Source organism: Silurus aristotelis (assembly GCF_946808225.1).
Source record: "Silurus aristotelis genome assembly, chromosome: 9".
NCBI lineage: Eukaryota > Metazoa > Chordata > Actinopteri > Siluriformes > Siluridae > Silurus > Silurus aristotelis.
This window is the reverse complement of record NC_139582.1, coordinates 24298607-24319758: the sequence shown is the minus strand read 5'-3', so window position 1 is coordinate 24319758 and position 21152 is coordinate 24298607. Positions and strand designations below refer to the sequence as shown.

General features: G+C 37.1%; 1 protein-coding gene across 3 annotated transcripts in view; it reads right to left on the bottom strand.

The window, feature by feature from the left end:
• LOC310731171 (formin) overlaps window positions 1-21152 on the bottom strand; it is an 84375-nt gene that overhangs the window by 31448 nt on the left and 31775 nt on the right. For all 3 annotated transcript variants that reach the window (XM_083550572.1, XM_083550573.1, XM_083550574.1), the window contains 5 exons: window positions 20944-21064; window positions 18979-19040; window positions 15485-16197; window positions 13541-13682; window positions 5739-5826 (listed from right to left, as the gene is read on the bottom strand). In XM_083550572.1, coding sequence (XP_083406698.1) covers window positions 5739-5826; window positions 13541-13682; window positions 15485-16197; window positions 18979-19040; window positions 20944-21064 — 1126 coding nt within the window. The remainder of the gene's footprint in view (window positions 1-5738; window positions 5827-13540; window positions 13683-15484; window positions 16198-18978; window positions 19041-20943; window positions 21065-21152) is intronic.

The window sequence follows — 21152 nt, the reverse complement described above, 5'->3', positions numbered from 1 at the left end:
TTATAATGGCTGACACTGATGCATTGACTACACAATTACCTTTGTGCTCTCATGTTCAAGTCACCATAATAAAACATAAAGCTCAGAAATAAACCACAGATCTGCTGCACCACCACACATTTAGAAATTAAAATTAATTATTTTCTTCTTTGCACTTATAAGAAATTTGTAATTCTCACTGAATGTTTTTAATTTTCTCTTTTATATTTCATCATTACCACTGTAGAAAGAGAACATAACATACTGCCTGGTGGTGGACCACATACATTTTCACTAGATCACCAGAGTGCAGTACAGTGAACAATAATAAAAAAATTTGGTCAAATATGATATGTATCAGTAATATATTTTTATTGCTGACAGGTTACTGGGGCAGCTGTGCCATGGCCGAGCGCCAGTTTGTGAATGGAAGGCGAGGCTGGGGGAAGACAAGCGGTAAGAGTCACACATTTACATTTACATTTGCGCCCTTATCCAGAGCGACGTACAAAAGTGCTTTGAGGCTCTAGCAATGAATAAATCTACACTGGTATGCAAGATTACAAACTTATAAATATAACTCTTAAATTCTACAGAGCAAACTTGGAAAATGCTAATTTAAGTGTATCAGGAAGAGGTAAGTCTTCAATCGTCGCTTGAAGATAGTCAGGGACTCCGCTGTACGGACACACCTGTTGGGAATGTGTCTAAACATTGTTCTGTTTTACAGTAAGCGGATAAGAGGAGTGAAAGAAAGACGAGAGAGAGAGAGAGAGAGAGAGAGAGAGAGAGAGAGAGAGAGAGGCAAAAATGGCAACAATCTAATAAAGAACCTGATTCTATTAAAACTGGATGCCGCTTCACTGTTCTTCCTTCCCATGAACAGCTCGCTCTGCACACACTGGTGCTGAAACCCGGGAAATGAGCGGACCTTCACTTTCTGGCACTCCTTTCCGGTGAGGCTCAGTTTGACAGACAGTGATTCCGCTCCCTTAAGCTCCGTGAAGTTGGCTGACCGTTCGCGTTCGACTACCCGAACACAAAAGATGTGCACAGGATGAAGTCAAGGCTATGCTTGACATGGGGGTAATAGAGGAGTCTTACAATGATTGGAGCAGCCCGGTGGTCTTTGTGCCCAAGAGGGACAGGTCGGTCTGATTCTGTGTGGATTATCGAAAAGTCAATGCGTTGTTTAAATTTGACGCATATTCAATGCCTCACATCAACGAGCTGCTCGATTGGCACATTTTTTGTCAACACTGGATTTAACCAAGGGATATTGCCTGATTAATGTCCAGTGAAAAAAACTATTTTTTCACTCCGGTCAATTTACTCCAGTTCTTCACACTTCCGTTTGGCTTGTTCGGGGCGCCAGCAATGTTTCAACGTCTCATGAAGTGAATTCCCCAACCCCATAAAGGGTAGGCATCACCTCAGAGAGAGTGAGGTGACCTTGAAGCAGGCAGAACCCAAAAAAGTGTGCAATTGGACGGGTAGAAGTACGTTATCTGGGTTTTCACTTGGGTCATGGGCAGGTATGTCCCCAAAATGATAAGACAGCAGCGATTGCAGCCTGTCTGAGACCCAAGACCAAAAAGAAACTATTACCGGATGTTTGTACCTAAGTATTCAGGCGTCACCAGCCCGCTGACTAAAAAGGGAACGCCAGATCCGGTTCAGTGGACTGAGTCGTGCCAGCAGGCTTTGTCTTATGTAAAAGTTGCACTCTGTAATGGACCACTTTAACATTCTCCTGACTTATTTTTTCCTTTGTCTTGCAGACAGACGTGTCAGACAGAGGGCTGGGGGTTGTGTTGTCTTAGGTGGTGGAGGGGAGGAGCACCCGGTGCTGTACAGTAGCCGTAAGTTGTCGGTGTGGAAAAGCCGGTACAGCACCATTGAGAAGGCGTGTCTTGCCATCAAGTGGGCAGTCCTCACCCTCTGGCACTATCTGTTGGTATGGGCCTTCACTCTCTGTTCGGACCATGCCATGCCCCAGTGTCTTCATCACATGAAAGATACCAACGCGCGGACCACTCGGTGGTATCTGGCACTGACCGGGGCCCCGATGACCGTGGGCGATTTCCTCTCACGCCGGGTTGGGTGGTCGGGGTATGTGGCAGCGGGGGCATGGTCAAGCACTGGAGAATGAGGGGCAAGGCCAGGGGAGAAGTGGAAAGAGTCACACACTTGTTGGGAATGTGTCTAATCAGTGTTCTCTTTTGCAGGGAGCAGATAAAAGGAGTGAGAGAAGGATGCTAGTGAGAGAGAGAGACAGAGAAACGTGTGTGTGTGTGTGTGTGTGTGTGTGTGTGTGTGTGCGTGCGCACGCACGCATGCACGCACGCTTGCACGAGCGAAAGTGACAACAATCTAAATGAACCTGATTCCATTTGAACTGGTTGCCACACCACTGTTCTGCCTTCCCCTGAACCGCTCGCTCTCCCGACAGTTAACACTAAATTATTGTGTACTTCACCATTGTTAACACAGTATTGCAACAAATTGTGGTATATGCAGTATTGGTTCTACAGAATTATGCATTATAAGAAAAACTAAAAACTTTTACTCAATTCAACAATTTAAGTGTTTTTCACTCTTCTTACTTTTTTATGGATTTCACTAATATAATGTACATCACTTTTTTTTAGTTCTTTGTATCAGTCCATTCTAAACTTAATCACAATGTTCAGTTTATTAGTCATTAGTCAAGATTCATTATGAGCTATTATAAAAAAAAATCAGAATGCGAACCTGTGTAAAGCTGTAAAAGTATGTGTTGTGTGCTTTATTATACATCAAAAAGCATAGTGGATAAAGCCTCTAGGCCATAGGTCACAACCAAAGCCTGTAATTGTTTAAACCTCAAGACCCACACAGGGAGAACTACCACAGTTCTTTAATGATCAATATTGCTTGAGAAGAGAAGAGAAGAGAAGAGAAGAGAAGAGAAGAGAAGAGAAGAGAAGAGAAGAGAAGAGAAGAGAAGAGAAGAGAAGAGATTTTCCCTTTTGATTTGCAGATGTCAATACCCTTAAAATAACACTACAGCTATCTGCTTTCCCCTGCTGAGAAAAGATATTGACAGTTTCACTTACATATACAGCAGATGTGGATCAGGTTTTTATCTGTTGATTCCTTGTTTAGTCACACAATGATTAAGGCTATGTGTATTTGATAAAGGGGTGTAGAGGAGCACATGTTCTGGAAATTTCTAAACACCTATAGATCAAAGGCAATCAGCTACTGCCACCTTAAGTGAGGGGCCTGTGTGCGTGCGAGTGTTTGAGCGAGCTAATATCAGTACCTAAATACACCTAGTATGTGTTATCAGGCACAAAATTAGTTTAGGCATACATATGAGAATGTTTCTGTACCTGAATTCTATGCCTGTTTCTTTCTGATTTACGTATGTACACCATACCACGCTAGCATCTTCAACATGTCTATAAGTCTTTGTTTTACCGTGATGCTGCATTTTCCCAAAAACTTACATTAAAGATTTATGTGTATGTACAGTATCTCACAAAATTTAGTACACCCCTCACGTTTTTAGCAACCATTTTAGTATAACTTCTCAAGGGACAATACTATACAAATAAAACTTGGATATCTTTTAGAGTAGTCAGTGTGCAGTTTGTATAGCAGTATAGATTTACTGTCCTCTGAAAATAACTCAACATACAGCCATTAATGTCTAAATAGCTGGCACAAAAGTGAGTACACCCTAAGTGATAACAGCTGTACGTAATTTTACCATGCATAGCCACATGTCCTATTCATCATCTTCATGTTTTTGCCTGCTTGACAGGACCATACAAATGTATGTATCTTGTATTAGAGCAGTTAAAATGTGGTGCTTTAAATACAATTCTCTTATATTGACCACTGGATGTTCTATATGAAACCTAATGTAAAGAATTCTCTAAGGATTTGAGAATTAGAATTGTTGCTCTCCACACAGACATCCTAGGCTATAAGAGGTTTGGTAACACCCTGAAACTAAGTTACAGTACAGCGCCCAGGGTCATACAGAGGTTTTCTAATATGGGTTCCACTCAGAACAGACCACACAAGGGTCCATCAAAGAATTTTAAGATATGCAGAAGATGGCTTAAAAAAAACAGATGCATTAATGCTGCCAGCATTGCATTAGAGGTTGTAGAAGCGGAAGCTTGTCAGTGCTCAGACCATATGCCGTACACTGCTGTCCTGGTTCCAGCAAGATAAACTTGTTTGGCTCAGATGGTGTCCAGCATGTGTGGTGATGCCCTGGTGAGGAGTACCAAGAAAATTGTGTCTTGCCTACAGTCAAGCATGGTGGTGGTAGCATCATGGTCTGGGGCTGCATAAATCCTGCTGGTACTGGGGAGCTGCAGTTCATTGAGGGAAACATGGATTCCAACATGTACTGTGACATTGGCAGAATGGTAGTTTTTTCACCATAATAATGATCCCAAACACACTGCCAAGATGACAACTACCTTGCTGAGGAAGCTAAAGGTGAAGTTGATTGAGTGGCCAAGTATGTCTGTGGGACATCTTCAAGAGGAGGTGGAAAAACTCCATAATGTCATTACAGAGGAGTGCAAGAGGATCCCAGCAACAACCTGTTGCAGCTCTGGTGAATTCCATGAGCACGAGGATTAAAGCAGTGCTAGATAATAATGGTGCTCACACAAAATACTGACACTTTGGACACAGTTTTGACATGATCACTTCAGGTTTTACTCACTTTTGTATTTTTTTTACAATAATGGCTGCATGCTGAAAGAACAGTCAATTCAGTTCTCAGAGGACAGTAAATCTGTAGTGCTATACTAGCTGCACAATGACTACTCAAAAATATATACCATTTCTGCTATTAAAAAAACCCTTTAATTTATGTAGTATTCGCTCTCTCTTTCATATATATATATATATATATATATATATATATATATATATATATATATATATATATATATATATATATATATATATTCATTCATTAATTCATTTTCTCCCGCTTATCCGTAATTCGGGTCGCGGGGGCAGCAGTCTAAGCAGGCCCCCGGTTTTGACAGCAGCCCAATCCTCACATCACCGTCCCTTACAGTCCCTCCTGCAGGTGGTGAGCCCACGGGAAGGCGGCCCCACGTCACTCCGACGTAACGGACCTTGATATTTCCCTCGTAAGGGACCATATATATATATATATATAATTAGGTGAATTTATATACATTCAAAACAGAATACTGCAGCCTTGCTCACTTACTTTGTCCTATTTTCTTCCTGGACCTTCACCTATACCCACTGTCCATTACCCTTAGTCAAATAGAAAGTTAGATATAAGAAATAAGAATATAAGATATAAGAAATAATCTATAAGAAATAGATGTTTCCATTATCTTAAAAGCATATATTAATGGATAAACCCTTTCACAAATTCCTGCACTGTGTCTCTCACTTACTTAACAACCCACAGACACACAAACACACACATTACATTCAAATGACACCAGTGCTTACCAAAAATGCAAGAATTTCCCCCAAAAAAAGGCTGACAAAGTAAATCAAAAGACATAAGTGAAAATGGGAGAAAATAACAGTTGTGCATTGCTCACATATTCCCCTGCTAATAATAATTGACCCATCTGTGAGTTATCAAGTCTGAAAGAAGGATTTAGGTGAATTGCTGTCCAATTAAAAGTGGGGAAACATTCAAGAAAAACAGGAAATGTTTGCACAGGTTGTGCAGAGGAGTGTACTGTTCTTACCTTGCTGAATGTCCTTCATCTCCAGATGAAGGCTGGATATTAGGATCCCCACTGCTTGGGAACGTTTCCCATCTAATAACTTGATGATCTGAAAAGAATACAAATATTTGAAAAACTTCAATTAAGTTTTTTATTCATTTAAAACTATCGATTATAAAATGGCATTTATTTATATCCACATCTGTGGATATGGATACACAAAAAATTATAAGGAACATACTTATAGTCACTAAACTAATACATTCTAATTTTATAACATCAAAAATATAATCCCTGAAAAGCTGCTTTGTATTAAGTCAAAGATCTAGTAAAATTGTTATATATATATATATATATATATATATATATATATATATATATATATATATATATATATATATATATATATATCAAAATGTTCCACATGATAAAATATAAAAAGTTTAAGATAATAATAATAATAATAAAATAATAATAATGAAAATCAATAAAAGACAGCTTCAAAATAGGTCTTTAAATACTAGAAAATTTTCTGTTTGTCAAAAGCTATAAGATTCCACCTGGCCTCTTAAGGTTTCTATTAAATTATTTTAGAAACTATGTATTTTCTAGTGTAGAAATATTGGTCATTAGTCAAAGCTAGAAACCTAAAAATATCAGCATTTTCTGTGAATTCTGGCTATGATAGATTTTCAGCTTCAACGAGTATAATTCATAATTGATCTGAAATAAAGACCACCGTTTTTTCACCAATCCTGCTTACATATTATGCTTTTGTACTTAATACCAATACATTCTCATTAAATCAGCTGCTTTCAAAAATATATTCAAGCTAGTACAGTATTTTAAGCAAATATGCCCTGAGCAGGCAGTTACTAGGGATGATTTCTTTTCTGACTGCTCACTGCCCACAGTAACATAAAAACCTCTAATTTTCCTTGTTGGGATCCTAGTCCTAAATCATACCTCTAAGTCTTACCCAGATGCCACATAACTGATTCAGGCAAGACTTCTTTAAAATAATATATGATTAAAAATATGCCTAATCATTCAACCATATCAGACTTTCAAGCTTAAATACAGCAGCATATTTCATTACAAATAAAACAGCAAAAAAATCTTTCATTTTGTAATATAGTCAAAATTAGGATGTAGTTGGGAATAAACAAAGAACAAAATGGAATGATGAAAGAAATTCTTTTGGCTCTGGGCAAGCAGGCTAACATTTATAACAAACTATAAATTTGCACGGTTTTTATTTGTCCCTACACATGGTCACAATTACATATGAGTGAATATCCTCATAAAGGACAAAACAGTTTTTGGCAAGTTGAAGCCCCACTTTTAAAGTTATTGTCTCAGACTTATTCATTAGGTAGCCATTGAACACTCTTACAGGCAGTGAGCTAGCAAGGCGTTCAGTGGGAATCAGCAAGAGGGGTCTTTAAAGTGAGTATTGCATTACAGCCAGCAAAGTGGGCATGCTGCTCCTGCATTCATTATTAATGTCACCAGGGATCTACACTGGTCTCCCCACCCAGAGACACTGCAAAAGTGAGAGCACCTCTCTTAACACCTCTAATGAACTAAAGTGTTAAAGCTAACCAACCTTATAAATCATGTGTTGTGGTATGACTGAGTGACGCTAGTGCTCACCAGGTCTAATACATTAAGCACTGTGGTAAACTAGCAGAGCTTGAATATGACTAATAGATAAGAATCTATGGAACGTAAATGAATTCCACAGCAGAAAAGTCAGCAATTATATCAAAAATATCTAACTGTGAAAGTAGCAGGTTGCTGATTGAATAGGATTAAGAAACATATAAAACATGATTAAGCTTATACTATAACTGGTAACAGGCTGACAAGGTCAAATAACACTTTTCAGACCCCAGATTCTCCAGTAAGATCCTCAGACATTGCCAAGCCAACTATGAGAAACAAATTCTTTAGCATCAGTGGGGCATGACTGACACAGCTTTACCCAGATCTAATCAGGGAAAACAACCTTGTGAGGTTTTGAAACCACCTTTACTGTTTGCTGTCAATTTAGAGAAAGGGTTCAGTATCTGTTTTCTGGTGTATTGGCACAAATTAAATTGATTACATACAATTAAATAAACGAGAAAATAAAATAGTTTGCATTTGTTAGACCCCATTTGGATGAACTTACAGATGTGTAAGTTAGTGTGTGTGTAGGTTTTACATTTAATATTTAATTTTTTAAAGATATGATCTACTTAACTGTTCTACTTATTTCAGCAGAATTTAATGAATCTCTTCATTCCTTCCATCCTTTATTCATTCACTCCCTTAAAAATGTGGAAAGTCAGGTTTTTCTCCCTTTTAGAGGAATTCTTGAAGCTGGACATAAAACGGTAAAGAATCCATAGCTCTTGCATCCTGTGCTAACTCTAGTAAATTTTTTTATACCCCTGCCATTGTTGTGTTTGTTTTCAAGTTTCGGGTCTGCCACTTACTTGTTCCTGAAGGAACTCAGATTTTATGTTCTATCTTCCACACGTAAAAAGGACATGTGTACCAAACCGAAAGCGAAAAATTTCAGTATGAATACATGTACCGATACACTTCTAAGTGACATGCACCTTGTTGAAAACATTAAGCAACAAGCATAAGGATGAATATATATATACTGTAACCCATATTGCCATATTGAACCATGTGCTTCATTTCATGATTCAGCTGATCAAGTCAAAATCAAAATGAAAATCATGTAAAATGTTTGACTTTTGCAACACTTATGTAGACTTTTTCTTTACACAAACTGTGAAGATTACTAATACTAAACACCATCAACAGCATTTAGCAAATATTGAGGCCAAAATTCTTGAGACTAACACACCAACTGAAATAACACAATCACTGGAAAGTTCTGCCAGAGAGCATCCTGACCCAGAACCACTGGCTGAATATCATGAACCCACTCTCAGGCTTCAAAACTATCCTAAAATAACTGCTCAGTAAACATGAGGTGATAGTGCCTGTAAATTATCACAGAACATGTGAGTCAGAACCAATTAAACTGGTTTGTTTGACCAGCATTATCATTAAACAAACGGTGTATTAACTGTGATTAATCTAGTGACTAGAACTGCTGTGTAAAGTTTATGTGTTAAGGCTACATATGCTAAGCCCTCTACTATGACAAGAAAGGAAATAGATTAGGACACAATTTACATAATGCATCATTGTTTTTTTAACAATACTCAGCAAAGCAAGAAAAATGTGCTAAAAAAACAAGGTTTTAAGTCTCATCAAAGGCTGTGTTCATGCCTTTTTCACAAGTGAAGCCACATGCCTGCAATTAGGTTGAGTCCAGTGGGTTGAGATGACAGAGACTTCCTTTACTTTATGTCATCTCCCCTTCTTTCATATGATAATGAAGAGAAAGAGAGAAGGCCTTAGGAATATGCACGACGTGTAATGGGACACATGAAACAAATTAGTTTTTCCCTTCCCCCTTTACACAACTACCTCATTTAGTTGTGTAGAAAGATGAGGTACTTGTTTCAGTTTAAAAAAAATTTGAGGAAACATTCAATATCTGCATTGTTGTCGGGATACCTAAGATACCAAAAAACCCACAAGGACAAACCCAACTTTCATAATGATCAGAATATAGTTTCCACCAAAAAAAAAGGCCTTAAACCCTCAAGCAAGAGACCCGGGCCCAATCTGGCAACACTTTGAGAGCTGGTAATGCACACAAGCACTGTCATCACTCTTTGCTAATGTATTCATGAAAGAGGATGCCAATGCACAAAACCCCATTGCAGTCCACTACATTGTTCCTCAGATCCCATTGATCCAATCCTGACACACCTGACTGCTATCTACTATTGGCTTTTTCCCCCTATACTGCAGCGTAAGGATGGCCAATGCAGGAAACAGACAAGGAGCCATGTCTAGCTGTCTGAGTCAGCCACCCCCTCCTCCTGAAACTTCTCCACTCTTTTACCCTGAAATCTTTTGTTTTTCGGTCACCATCATTTCTTGGAAGAATGACGAAGGAAAACTATTTATACCTTGAAGCATAAACAATTGAAAATAAAAAAAAAGAGATGGAGATGTAAACGTGCTCCTTTTGTTTAGCTGACCTTTTGGAAATTGCTTGGTCTTGCCAAGAACATCCTCACCAATGTTCATCTGTCACTTTTATCTGACACAGTGTTAAAGCTTGATAATGGTCCTTACTTATTACTTTTCAAAGTTTGTTTTTGAAAATATTTGAGTTCAATGAACTTTAAATATTAAAAATTAAGCTAGAGAAGTTAGAAAAGTTATGCTCAGGGATTTTTTCAATCATATCATATTTTCCATTTGTTGTTCCTTGAGAGGTTGCTAACACACAAAAGAGCAAAAGGCATACCAAACAGAAACTTCCTGATCATTTCCAACAGTGATGCTAAGCAATTTGAGCATATAATAAACTGCATAGACATGTTGCATTTACAGTAAATATGGTACAGATTTATGCTATAATATTATACACTACAGAGAGCAAATTTACATAACACTGCGGCAACATTGCTGTAAAAAAAAGCAAGATTATTGGCAAAAACAGTGGAATATATACAGTATGTTAAAGCAAACAAACTAGTGATGAGTGATGAGGTGTTAGCCTTGCAGTGTGTAGAGATTCTAGGAAACAGACAGCTGAAAAGACCACAGCCTGTCTGAAATCAAATTCATTGAGGCCACCTCTGAGGCCAGAGTGAACAGACATGCACACATTGGCGACTTGGTGCCCCAACTGATTGATCAGAAGGAGAATGTGTATGGATCTAAAGCAGGACTAGACAGGGCCAGCTGAGCTGTCTGGATGCCAGGCAAAGTGCTGACTTGTTAAATGGGACATCATTGTCAGTGTTGGAGCCAAAATCTTTTCAAACCAGTCTAAATCTTTACAATCTTTTAGGAGGTGTGCTGATTGAGACAGATATAACATGCTGCATACTGTGTGCATGCAGGTCCACTAGGGCCAGCAAGGCCTTCTTTGTGGGCCTGAATTCTATCAGAATATTGACTTAGGTTTTAATATATTCTTGTCCATCAATATGTATTCAGTTATTCCTAATAGTCTATTCTCTTCACCATAGCCTTGCTCTCAAAGATGCTGCATTTAGGAGCCACACCACTGAGTGCCTGTTTATGTTGGAGTTTCTATAAAATCAGATTCCAGCTGATTTTTTCAGCAGAATTCAGATTAGATTAGTTGCTGTAAGGCCAGCACTGTGAGCATTGTGTTTTTTTTGTATAAACTCTACGTTGCTTGAACCAATCAGAACACGTTGGCATTTTCACATTCTTTGATTGGATGGTCAGAGCATGCTACTCAGAGCTATCAAACTGCAACTGCGGCAAATTTCACAAAATGAAATATATTGGTGCGGATTAAATAACTTTTTTTTATCCGATTTGGTTGACAGAGGAAAAGAAATTGATTTGGTCGCAAATACTCACAAGGACAAGACATACTTTTCAAGAAAAAACATCATGGACATCATGAGAAAAGGTCAGCCAAAATAGTTCAAAACAGTTGTTAAGTTTTTTCATGAACCATTTCTACGTTTGAATTTTCGTTCCTGTTGCATAAAGTTGCATAAAAACATACAGTTTACCTTAAGTTTAAATCCCTGGTAATGCGTGGAAACATGCAAAAAAAAAAAAAACAACAGAAAACCTGGGTCATTTTATATGGTTAATAATCGGCTAGAGATGATTTGTGTTTATTGGGTTTCTTGCTTTAGTAATGGCATTCATTCTGGCTGTATGAGATTCCTGTCTATGATACAACGCTCTGTTATACTCCATTTTTGTATAATATTGATATTTTCTATAACTGTGATGTCATAATGATGTTATTTAAAGGTGAATTGATTTAGGTATGACACCATTAAAATCCTAGGTGTGAAATGCAGGGCCTGCCTCTGACACACACACACACACACACACACACACACACACACACACACACACACACACACACACACACACACACACACCCACACACACACACAGAGTACCAAATATTTGCCCACACCTTATCCATCAGTGCTCTGTTGGTCTGATGAGTCAACATTTCAGATTTTTGCTTCTAACCTCTTTAGAACTACATAGGCTGAATGGATTTTTCCCCCGAATGTGGGGTTTCAAACAAGCTAAGTATAGAGGAGGAGGTGTGATGATGTGGGGTTGCTTAACTGGTAACACTGTTGGTGATTTAGTTAAAATCGAGGGCACACAAGTTTTGTACTTAGTGGGACAATCATTTGTTTTCCAACAGTACAATAATAAACAACCCTCCAGGTTATGCAAAATACATTTCTCCAAGAAGGAGAGTGATGAAATGCTACATCAAATGACCTGGCCTTCACAATCCCTAATCAAAATTTAGATGAGATGATTTGGGATAAGATGGACAGGAGAGTAAAGGAAAAGCAGCCAACAAGCACTGAAAACCTCTGAAAACTCCTCAAGATATTTGAAAGACCATTCTAGGTGACTACCTCAATAATCCGATGAGAGAATGCCTTGAGCATAAACTACTTTCGACAATCTAAAATATAAAAACATTTAAACACTGTTTTTGTTTACTACATATTTACATTAATGTTCTTTCATAGTTTGGATGTCTTCAGAATTAACGTTCAATGTTCCGGCCAAACATATCAGTCTGTTTTTATATTGGTCTACCATTAATATATCATATAGACAAGAGAGTGTTTTTTTTGCACTATAAGTTCCTTTAAAACACCACAAACTGCACCACAGTGACAATGCAACATCACAATACCCCTAAATGGTTCTTTGGTTGAGCCTTAACGTCTGTATGTACACCCTGACAACAGAGTGTTTATGAGTCAAGTCATATAAATGAGGACTTAAACACAACAGGGTATGCTGTTATAGGAAAAGAATCAATAACTGGGTTATGTTGTGCAGTTTCCACCTGTAGGTGATTATTTTCCTATAATAGCAAGTGCCAAAGTATTGTATTCCTTGTATAGAACAGCAACATTTAAATAATATTTTATGCAAATATGAACAATGAACTAGAATATGAATTATATGCAATAAGAACTACAGTATGCTATTATTAGAGATTTAGAAGTTTTTTTTTTCACCTATTAACTCTATTAATTATACTAAAAAAAATGTAATTGTTTTAAGTCAAAGACTTTATGAAAAAGCTTGCCTTTGAAATTGGTTACGGAGAAATGTGAAGAGGTGTTTAAATGAGATGTAGATATTCAGCTTTTATATCTAAAATATTTCATGGACAATGTAAAGAAACTGCAATTATGCAGAGTGCTGTGGGCCATGCCTAGTGGTCTTCAAATAAACTGTATAATGTATAATATAAGCATGTTTTCAATTACACTGTTTGGAATCAGAATTGGAAATACTTTATGTGCTCACAAGAACTGGGTTTGGGTTGGTGCCAGTGTGCAACATTAAAAAGTATAACATAAAACAAAACAAAGAGTGCAAGATGGAAAACTGTGTCATGACAGCATCAATAAGTGCTGAAATAATGAATAATGGTGCAGAAATATGATTTGAAATGAGCCCCAAATACCCCCTAGTGGTAGTAATAAAGTACTCCATCATTCTATTAATTATATGGAATAAAGGACTATACTGCATATTTTGTGTGCGTTTTTGTGTCCAGTTCAGTTAAGGGACAGCAAATATAACAAGCCTTCAAACTGATGACTGGCCATTACAGGATGAAAGTAGAAACCTTAACCTCTCAATTTGGTCCAAACATGTTGGAGTGGGAGGAGAAGACATACCTTCTTGGCTTTGGGCTTCTCCTCATATGTGTCGGAAAGAGGCTTCTTCTTTGGCTGCAGCATAGCTTTGGAGAAAAGCTCTTCAAACTCCTTCGTGTCAACAATATCTGGCTCTTCCAGAGAGCCCCACAATGTGTTATTACTGGAAAAAGAGATACACCAGCCATATCACTGTACAAAAAGCATGTAGAGATATGTTACGTTTCAGACAGCAAAAAAACAACGGTTTGTGACAGAGTAAGGGAGGATTATAAAGTGCAGATTAGGCATGGTGTTCACTCCCTGCTGTAAACAACAATTATTTATGCTTAAAACGTTTATCCAAAGATTTTTTAAGCTTTGCGAGATGAGGAGAAATGTTGATTTTTTTGTAAAAGTGAGCATAAAAAAGAAAAGGTTCTGAAAAGATTTTGTCCCACACGTGTCACAGAGAGATGATTCAAGTGTTCTTCCAGAAGCATTGCATTTGTCTGGACAGAACCACTGTCTCCTCCAAAATGACTGCGTCATTATGAATGAGCGGTATTTGAGTTGGCCTGTTGCTCAGTAACATGTTTAATACAAACAGGCTGCCTAGTCAGGAGAAGCGGGGAAACTAACATTGCCCTCATTGACTCTGCTACCTTCCTTTTTGTCTCTTCCTCCAGAAGGGGGGGAGGGAATCAAAACCTCAGATAATACAGCAGTTCATCTCCATCTGCTCATGTAAAGTGCTCCTGACTGAGGAAAAGCCAGAGAGGGCTTAAAAAGGCATAAATCTTATGCCACATAGGACAGTTTAATGGAACCAATTTTTTAGGATGTATTGTTATAATTTGTGTAAAGAATGTGGGTTCAAGACTATTCACAAGACAGAGTGCAAAATGCATTGAATGGTAAAAAATAAAAAGAATTTTTTACAACTGAAACTTTTTCTATAAATATTAAATAAAAACCTCTTTCTTCTTACTCAATTCCTCACCATGCAAATCAGCATGCTTTTTAAACCTGTTTAGATTATGTAGCACTTCTGCCATGCAAACAACTGTAAAGGAGCAGTTACTATATACTGTAGATGATTACATATCAGAATAAACTCATTGCTATAAACCTAAGATTTTAATTCAATTCTGTTTATTTGAAGCTTTAGGGATATAATCTGAGCAGAGTTTACCTCACATAATAAGCTGCCTTGACATTAAGGAGAGCTTTGGCAGGGTGTGTTTGTGATTGAGTAAAAGATTTTACAAGCGAGAAACGAGGTTTTAAAGTACATAAAAGGGTCAAATAGTTGGTCACGGATAGAATACCATAGCAATCAGCCATGCTGCCAGTGATTCAATTAAGGAAAAGTGAGACTAATCTGAAGCATTTGGAGAAACTGGTTTCCAGCAGTATTGTTAAAACGGATGTGATGGGAATTTTACTCTTTGCCTACCATTTGTCCCACTGCTTTAAAAAGCTCTAATGCATCTTAGTTCTTTCCTTAACTTGAAAGTATTTCGCTGGAGATGAGCCAATGTTTACACATTTTAAAATTTTACCTTTGAAGGTTTCTTTGTGAGGAGTGCAAACTCAAAGACTAGCGTTGAAGACTAAAATCATGATTTATGGGGTGTAATGATGTGTTCTCAGTACACACATAAAAACAAATCTATATTTATATGTCTATGTATAAAAAATAAATAAAACTTTAGCACTGATGACTAACACGAAAAGTGAGTTTAGCCCTGATACTTCTAGACTTGAGTGATGAAGGACACTAAGGCAGTGCAGATCATGTCTTAATCCTACTTACTGTAACAGGAGTCCATAGAACTCCTGTGCTGCACTCCAAGCCCTCCAGCTGTATAAACTACAGGCACTTTAAAACAAGTAGTCCATTTTCCCTAATATTTGTGAGGTATGTACACATTATTGTGTCTGTGTGTGTGCTTTCAAAATTAGATATTTAAGTGTCCTTACTTGCTGTCCTGAACCTGAATTCGAGTCCAGTAGAGAGGCTTCATGGGACATGCAGGTTCTATTGCTGGTTTGCGTGGGTTTTTTTCCATCGGTGTCCCAAAGGCCGGTAAAGGAGGTGGGGGGCCAAACCCTGGAAAGGGTGGAGGTGGGGGTGGTGCTCCAGGCATACCAGGTGGAGGAGGAGGAGGAGGAGGAGGACCGGCTCCAGGAAGGGGTGGAGGAGGTGGGGGTGGTGCACTTCCAGCTCCAGGTAAAGGAGGTGGAGCGGGTGGTGCTGTTGACCCAGGTAGAGGTGGTGGTGGTGGTGGGGGCGGAGGTGGCAGTGGTGGTGGGGGCGGTGGTGTTGGACCCGAAGCTGGTGGGACATGTAATTGGCCAGGCAGAGGAGGAGGTGGTGGAGGTGGAGCTCCAGGTACCACACCTAGATTCTGGGTGATTGAATCTAGGTCAAGTTTTCGTGGCAGGCTTTGAACAGGCTTGGTGCTCTCACTTTCTGGAGTCTTCAAAAAAGTTTCCCGGTCAGTTTGTATGCAAACATTACGATATGTTTTGAGGGATGCGTCATCTTCTGTGGACACACAAGCATCACGCACTTTTCGCTTGCCCCGTGTATAGCCTTGGTCCTGCTCAATTTTAGTAATGGTTTCTTGCAGCCGGGAAATAGACACTGCATGCTCTCCACGCAGACGGAAGACCTTGAGCTCAAACTCAGCCTGGAATTGTATGCGGGTATAGATATTTGACAGATATTCGTGTTAGTAGAGAGTGATAATGTAATGACAATCATTCATGTCATAAAGCAACTAAGCATTAAGAAAATGGCTAATACATGAAATATTACTTAAAAACTAAGATCACCAGATCTTTAGGAGTCTACTAGTAGTATAACAAGTCCAATGAACCTGAAATGTATCTTAAGCCAGCCAACAAAAACAAAAATTACACATTATTACAGTGTGAAGACTTTACTGACAGTTCTAATCTGTAAAACTTTTTTTCAATTGAAACATCAGAATATGACAGAATAGACATTCATCTAAAACACATTAATTAGAGGAAGGCCTAGAAATAATGTTTCTGCTAATGCAATCCTGTTTTCTGCTTGAGCAATGATCATGAAGATTTATAAATCATGCAGCAATTAAAACAATTAAAAAAATAAAATAAAACATTTATCTTACAAACTGCCATTAAAACACTATCATATAGTGTTATAGAAGATAAACAATATTTCATTAAAATGATATGATAATATCACCCATAGTGCAAAATTGACGTTTTAGTAATTTTTAACACTTCCAGGCTATATCAATTCAAGTTGCTTCAGCTTCCTACTCTTCTAGGCTCTGTGGTAATATTATCAAGTTTCAACCATGAAAGTAAATGCAAAAATATTTTTGGTCTGTTGAAATGTGAAAAACAACAAATGTTTTATATGATTTCCACATGTTTCTTATTATAATGTAGTCTATGAAGAACCCAATGAGGCATGTTTCTGTCTTTCAGCGCTCTGCTTGTCAGTGCTAAACATCTCCATTTTGTTTTCCCTCAAACCGAATGGGCCTGTGACAAACAACATGCTATGACACAATAGATGTGGCTACATAGGGTAACATTAATCATCCTCAATGACACGTAAAAAGACTGCAAAAAAAATAAATGCTACAGAACATATGGTTTGAAGCCTCTCTAATGGCTTATTTTGGCAGGCATATTTATTCAATTAATAGTTTAATATTTTATAACAAATAATGCATGGATAGCGTTACACACAATAATGTTCCCAAAAGACTAAAACTAACAGTTACTTCAACAAAGCAATTTTATTTCATATGGGTGGCTTGAGTTCAACACCAGTGACTGTGAAAAACAGTTTTATTGAGCAATGCACGCTGACAATCTAAACATATTTGACAAGGTCTACTCAATCTGGCTTAATTTGTTTAGAAAACCAGACCGGAGTGCTAACCTCTAATGTGTCAATGTCTGTCATTACATATGTAAATCACTTTTAGAACATAAAGAAAGGATGTAAAAAAAAAAAAACTGTATCAGAAATATTCTCTCTCCTGAGATTTCTGTAAAAAAGCATTTGAAATTGCCATTTAGCAGCATAAACAATTAATTGGACCTTTTCTACAGCAGATACATCAGTACAGGGTGCACAATGGGAATTCAATGGGAATTAATTCTAACCTATTTTTTGGCGTATCTCAAATAAATAATTTTAAAAAGTTGCCATATAGAATAGTAATGGTTTTGACTGTAATTTCTATGGATGGAATGTCAGGACACATCCAGCTTGTAAACTTTGATCTTGTTTCATATGAGGAGCTAGCTGGAGATAGACCTCCATCTGGAAACTATAAGTCCAGAATGGCTTCTTTAGTTAATTCTGCTAGTGCTATGAATCAGGCATTCTTAAAGTATGGTCTACGGACCCTTGAGGGGTCTATGACCTGTAGCCTGGGGGGTCAGAATTAATTTTTTTAGAACACTATGATTTTGTGATGATTTTAAAATCCAGCCATAACAACTGAACTAACTGTATAACGTGAAACGTCACACAATGTAGCAAATTTGATAGAAATGGCTAGTGTCTGTGAACATTCAAATGGACTAGTGTCTGTGAACATTAAACCACAAAAGTTATTAAAAGCTATTCAATAAGTTTTAAAAACATACCAAAGCACGCATGATGCATGTAGTGCATCACATTTGCCGTCTTACTATAAGGGGACTTGGACACATGAACTTCATCTCCAGAGCTTCTATGAGAGTAACTTCTACTACTAGGGTAGATGCAGTAGTAGCAATGATACAGTATATTGTGTGATTGTGTAATTCATTATAACAATTCTATTAAATATTCGTTATATATAATTTTATTATAATAAAAAAAAAAGAAAAAAAAGAAAGAGCATTACAGTAAACCTCTGCTGTGGAGCGCTGTTTGCTAAATATAAAATTAATTATTATAAAAATTTAATTATTTTTAATTAAAATCATTAAAAAGATATCTCAGTTTTAAAGTATTTAGGTTAAATCTTTTTTTGCAAAAGATCCAATGGCCTCGAAGAGTACAAATTGTAGCAAGCATATGCTTAATGACTGTTATAATTGAAAATACAAAAATTATGGTAATTATGTTATAATAATATAATGTTATAATTGGAATACATGTGAAAATTTCTCCCCTGAAAGGATTTCCGTGCCCCAAAAAGTGTGAGAACCCCTGCTGTGGATTACTATAGCACAATAAACTTTACGTGAACCTGCATTTGCTGGCTATAATTTTTTTTTAACCTATAATTACTCCTGCGCTATAATGCAGTACCTCACACTTGTACTAGTTTTGTGCAGGAAATCAGGACTGAGCAGACAGCAAATTGTCATATGACCTGTGGAATCAATTGTGTATGCTGACATCTAGTGCCTATTGAGCGTACTACATTTTCTAAATGGAACTAAGATAAGAAAAATGTAGATCTTACCTTCAGGTTTTCTACTTCCACTTTACATTCTCTCTTCAGCTGCAGAAGAGCAGCCTGGTGTTCTGAAAGAACAGTTCAAATTGAAAAGTGTAGAGTAGAAGAGTAGAGTTGCAAAAAATTCTGTCAATCTCCTTAAGAAACAGTAAAAGTATGAGATGACAGACACACATGCAGAATGGAGATAAATTGAGAGAGAAAGAAAGAGAAAGAGAGCAAGGGGAATTCTCCGACACTCCACCAAAAAACATTTGATCATACTTTCACCGACAGGAAGGATAAGCGTGAAAATAATTAATATTATTTAATGTATTTATTTATTTATGTAAATACATTGAATTAATAGTATTTCATATATTTATTAATGTAAATACACTATATTATCCTAAGCAAATCTCAAATGAAAAACACCACACTCTCCTGATTTCCAGAAGAAAATCATCACTAAATAAATCCAGGAACAAAACAAAGTTTCATCATGTTCATTATCAGATCAGATCTCAAACCTGTGCCTAAAAAGACTGACTCTACAGTTTTGTGACATTTAAAGGAAACAACATGTTTAAGTAAGGTATTGGACCACAAAACCTATCAAAATACTTTTGATGCACCATGTCAATGCTACTACAAGTTTCTGGAACTGTACTTGACTGATTTACCAAATCTATTCCCTCATTGGTGTTTAATAATGATGGAAAAAAATGCCATCATGATCCATCAACCTGATGATGATTTGTCTACCAGGGAATGTGGAGTAAGGGGAATTAATGACTTTTAAACCAGTTTATACATCACACATGCTGATGTGATCTGACTGTTAGCATTAAAATATTTCCAGAAATGCAGCCATGATATCAATCCATGCCACTTGACTCAAAGAAGCCTTTTGGTATATTTCAACAAATCAGTAATTTAGTAGATTATTCCAGTAGTAGTAATCCGATTTGAGCTTTGTATGGTAATTATTCTAACAATTACCATACAAGCATTTTATGATGAACAATTACAGCAATAATAATGAGCTATTTTTCACTTCTTATGCTGTAAGTTGTCTGCAGAAGTACAGTGTGATCATATTTAATGGCTGATTTCTATGATTCAAAACAAGTTACTATCATTCTTATGATAGTTAGCACGATTTGCTAGGCTAATTATTGTTATCATAGACTACAGAGAAGGTTACTATTTTTCCAAAATGTTTAATGTTTTCATCTTTGTGTAGAGGTTAGAGGTTTTTTATATAGTAAAATAAATTATGATTTTATTAAATGCTTGATGCCCCATTGTGTTTTTTTACCAATGTAATTTTACTAAGGCATGAAGGCACAAGGAAACATGAATTACAACTAAAAGAATCCAATTAAACAGTGATTTCTATCTACATGGTCGAGTATGAGCCTATGCACAATAGCCACATCAGTAATTGCAGGGTGTAGACTATGGGCTAAAGATGTGCCCTTTATTCTACCCCTTTGCCCCTCCTTTTATACTCCACAAGTGGTTACAATTCTAAAGTGCTATGGCTATTTTACATACACTGAACTTCTCAGTGAAACTGGTTTTGCATTTATACTCCTTTTAATTAAAAGCAGGGGAAATTTTCAGCTATGCAATGCATTTTCAATGTAAAATATAAGTAATTTAGAGAAACAAACATTTAAATGTATTTACCATATTCTAAAAGAAAATAAAAGTCATTTGGATACAATACCCTGTAAATTTAGCACTGTGTTCAGAAATGCATTATATTACATAAATAATCAAATGCAACGGTGTCATCGATTTTGTCCAGCTTATTTTCTTTTAGCAATTGATTTTACCACTCGAATCCAAAGTTTTTTTTCTGCTTTCAGCAACATGGAAGTAGATTATAATGTGAGAGGTGTCTTGACTGAAGAATGCCTGGTGTAAGAGCAAACAGTCAAAGAAGTCTTAAGCATGTTTCTGTATATAGATAAATGATCTGACCTGCTTCGGTGTAACGGAGTCCCACTTTCTCTTCTTCATCCTTTGGCTTGGGTGGGGGCCATATTGCTTGAAGTCTCCCAGGTGTCCTGTCATCATTATCTCCTGGGGAGGACAGCTCAGTCTTGGAAGAAAAGAAATCGGTTAAGACAATGTTATAAAAGGTTATAGATTACGTTTTAAAACTTTGTTGCCACCTATACAGCTAATAT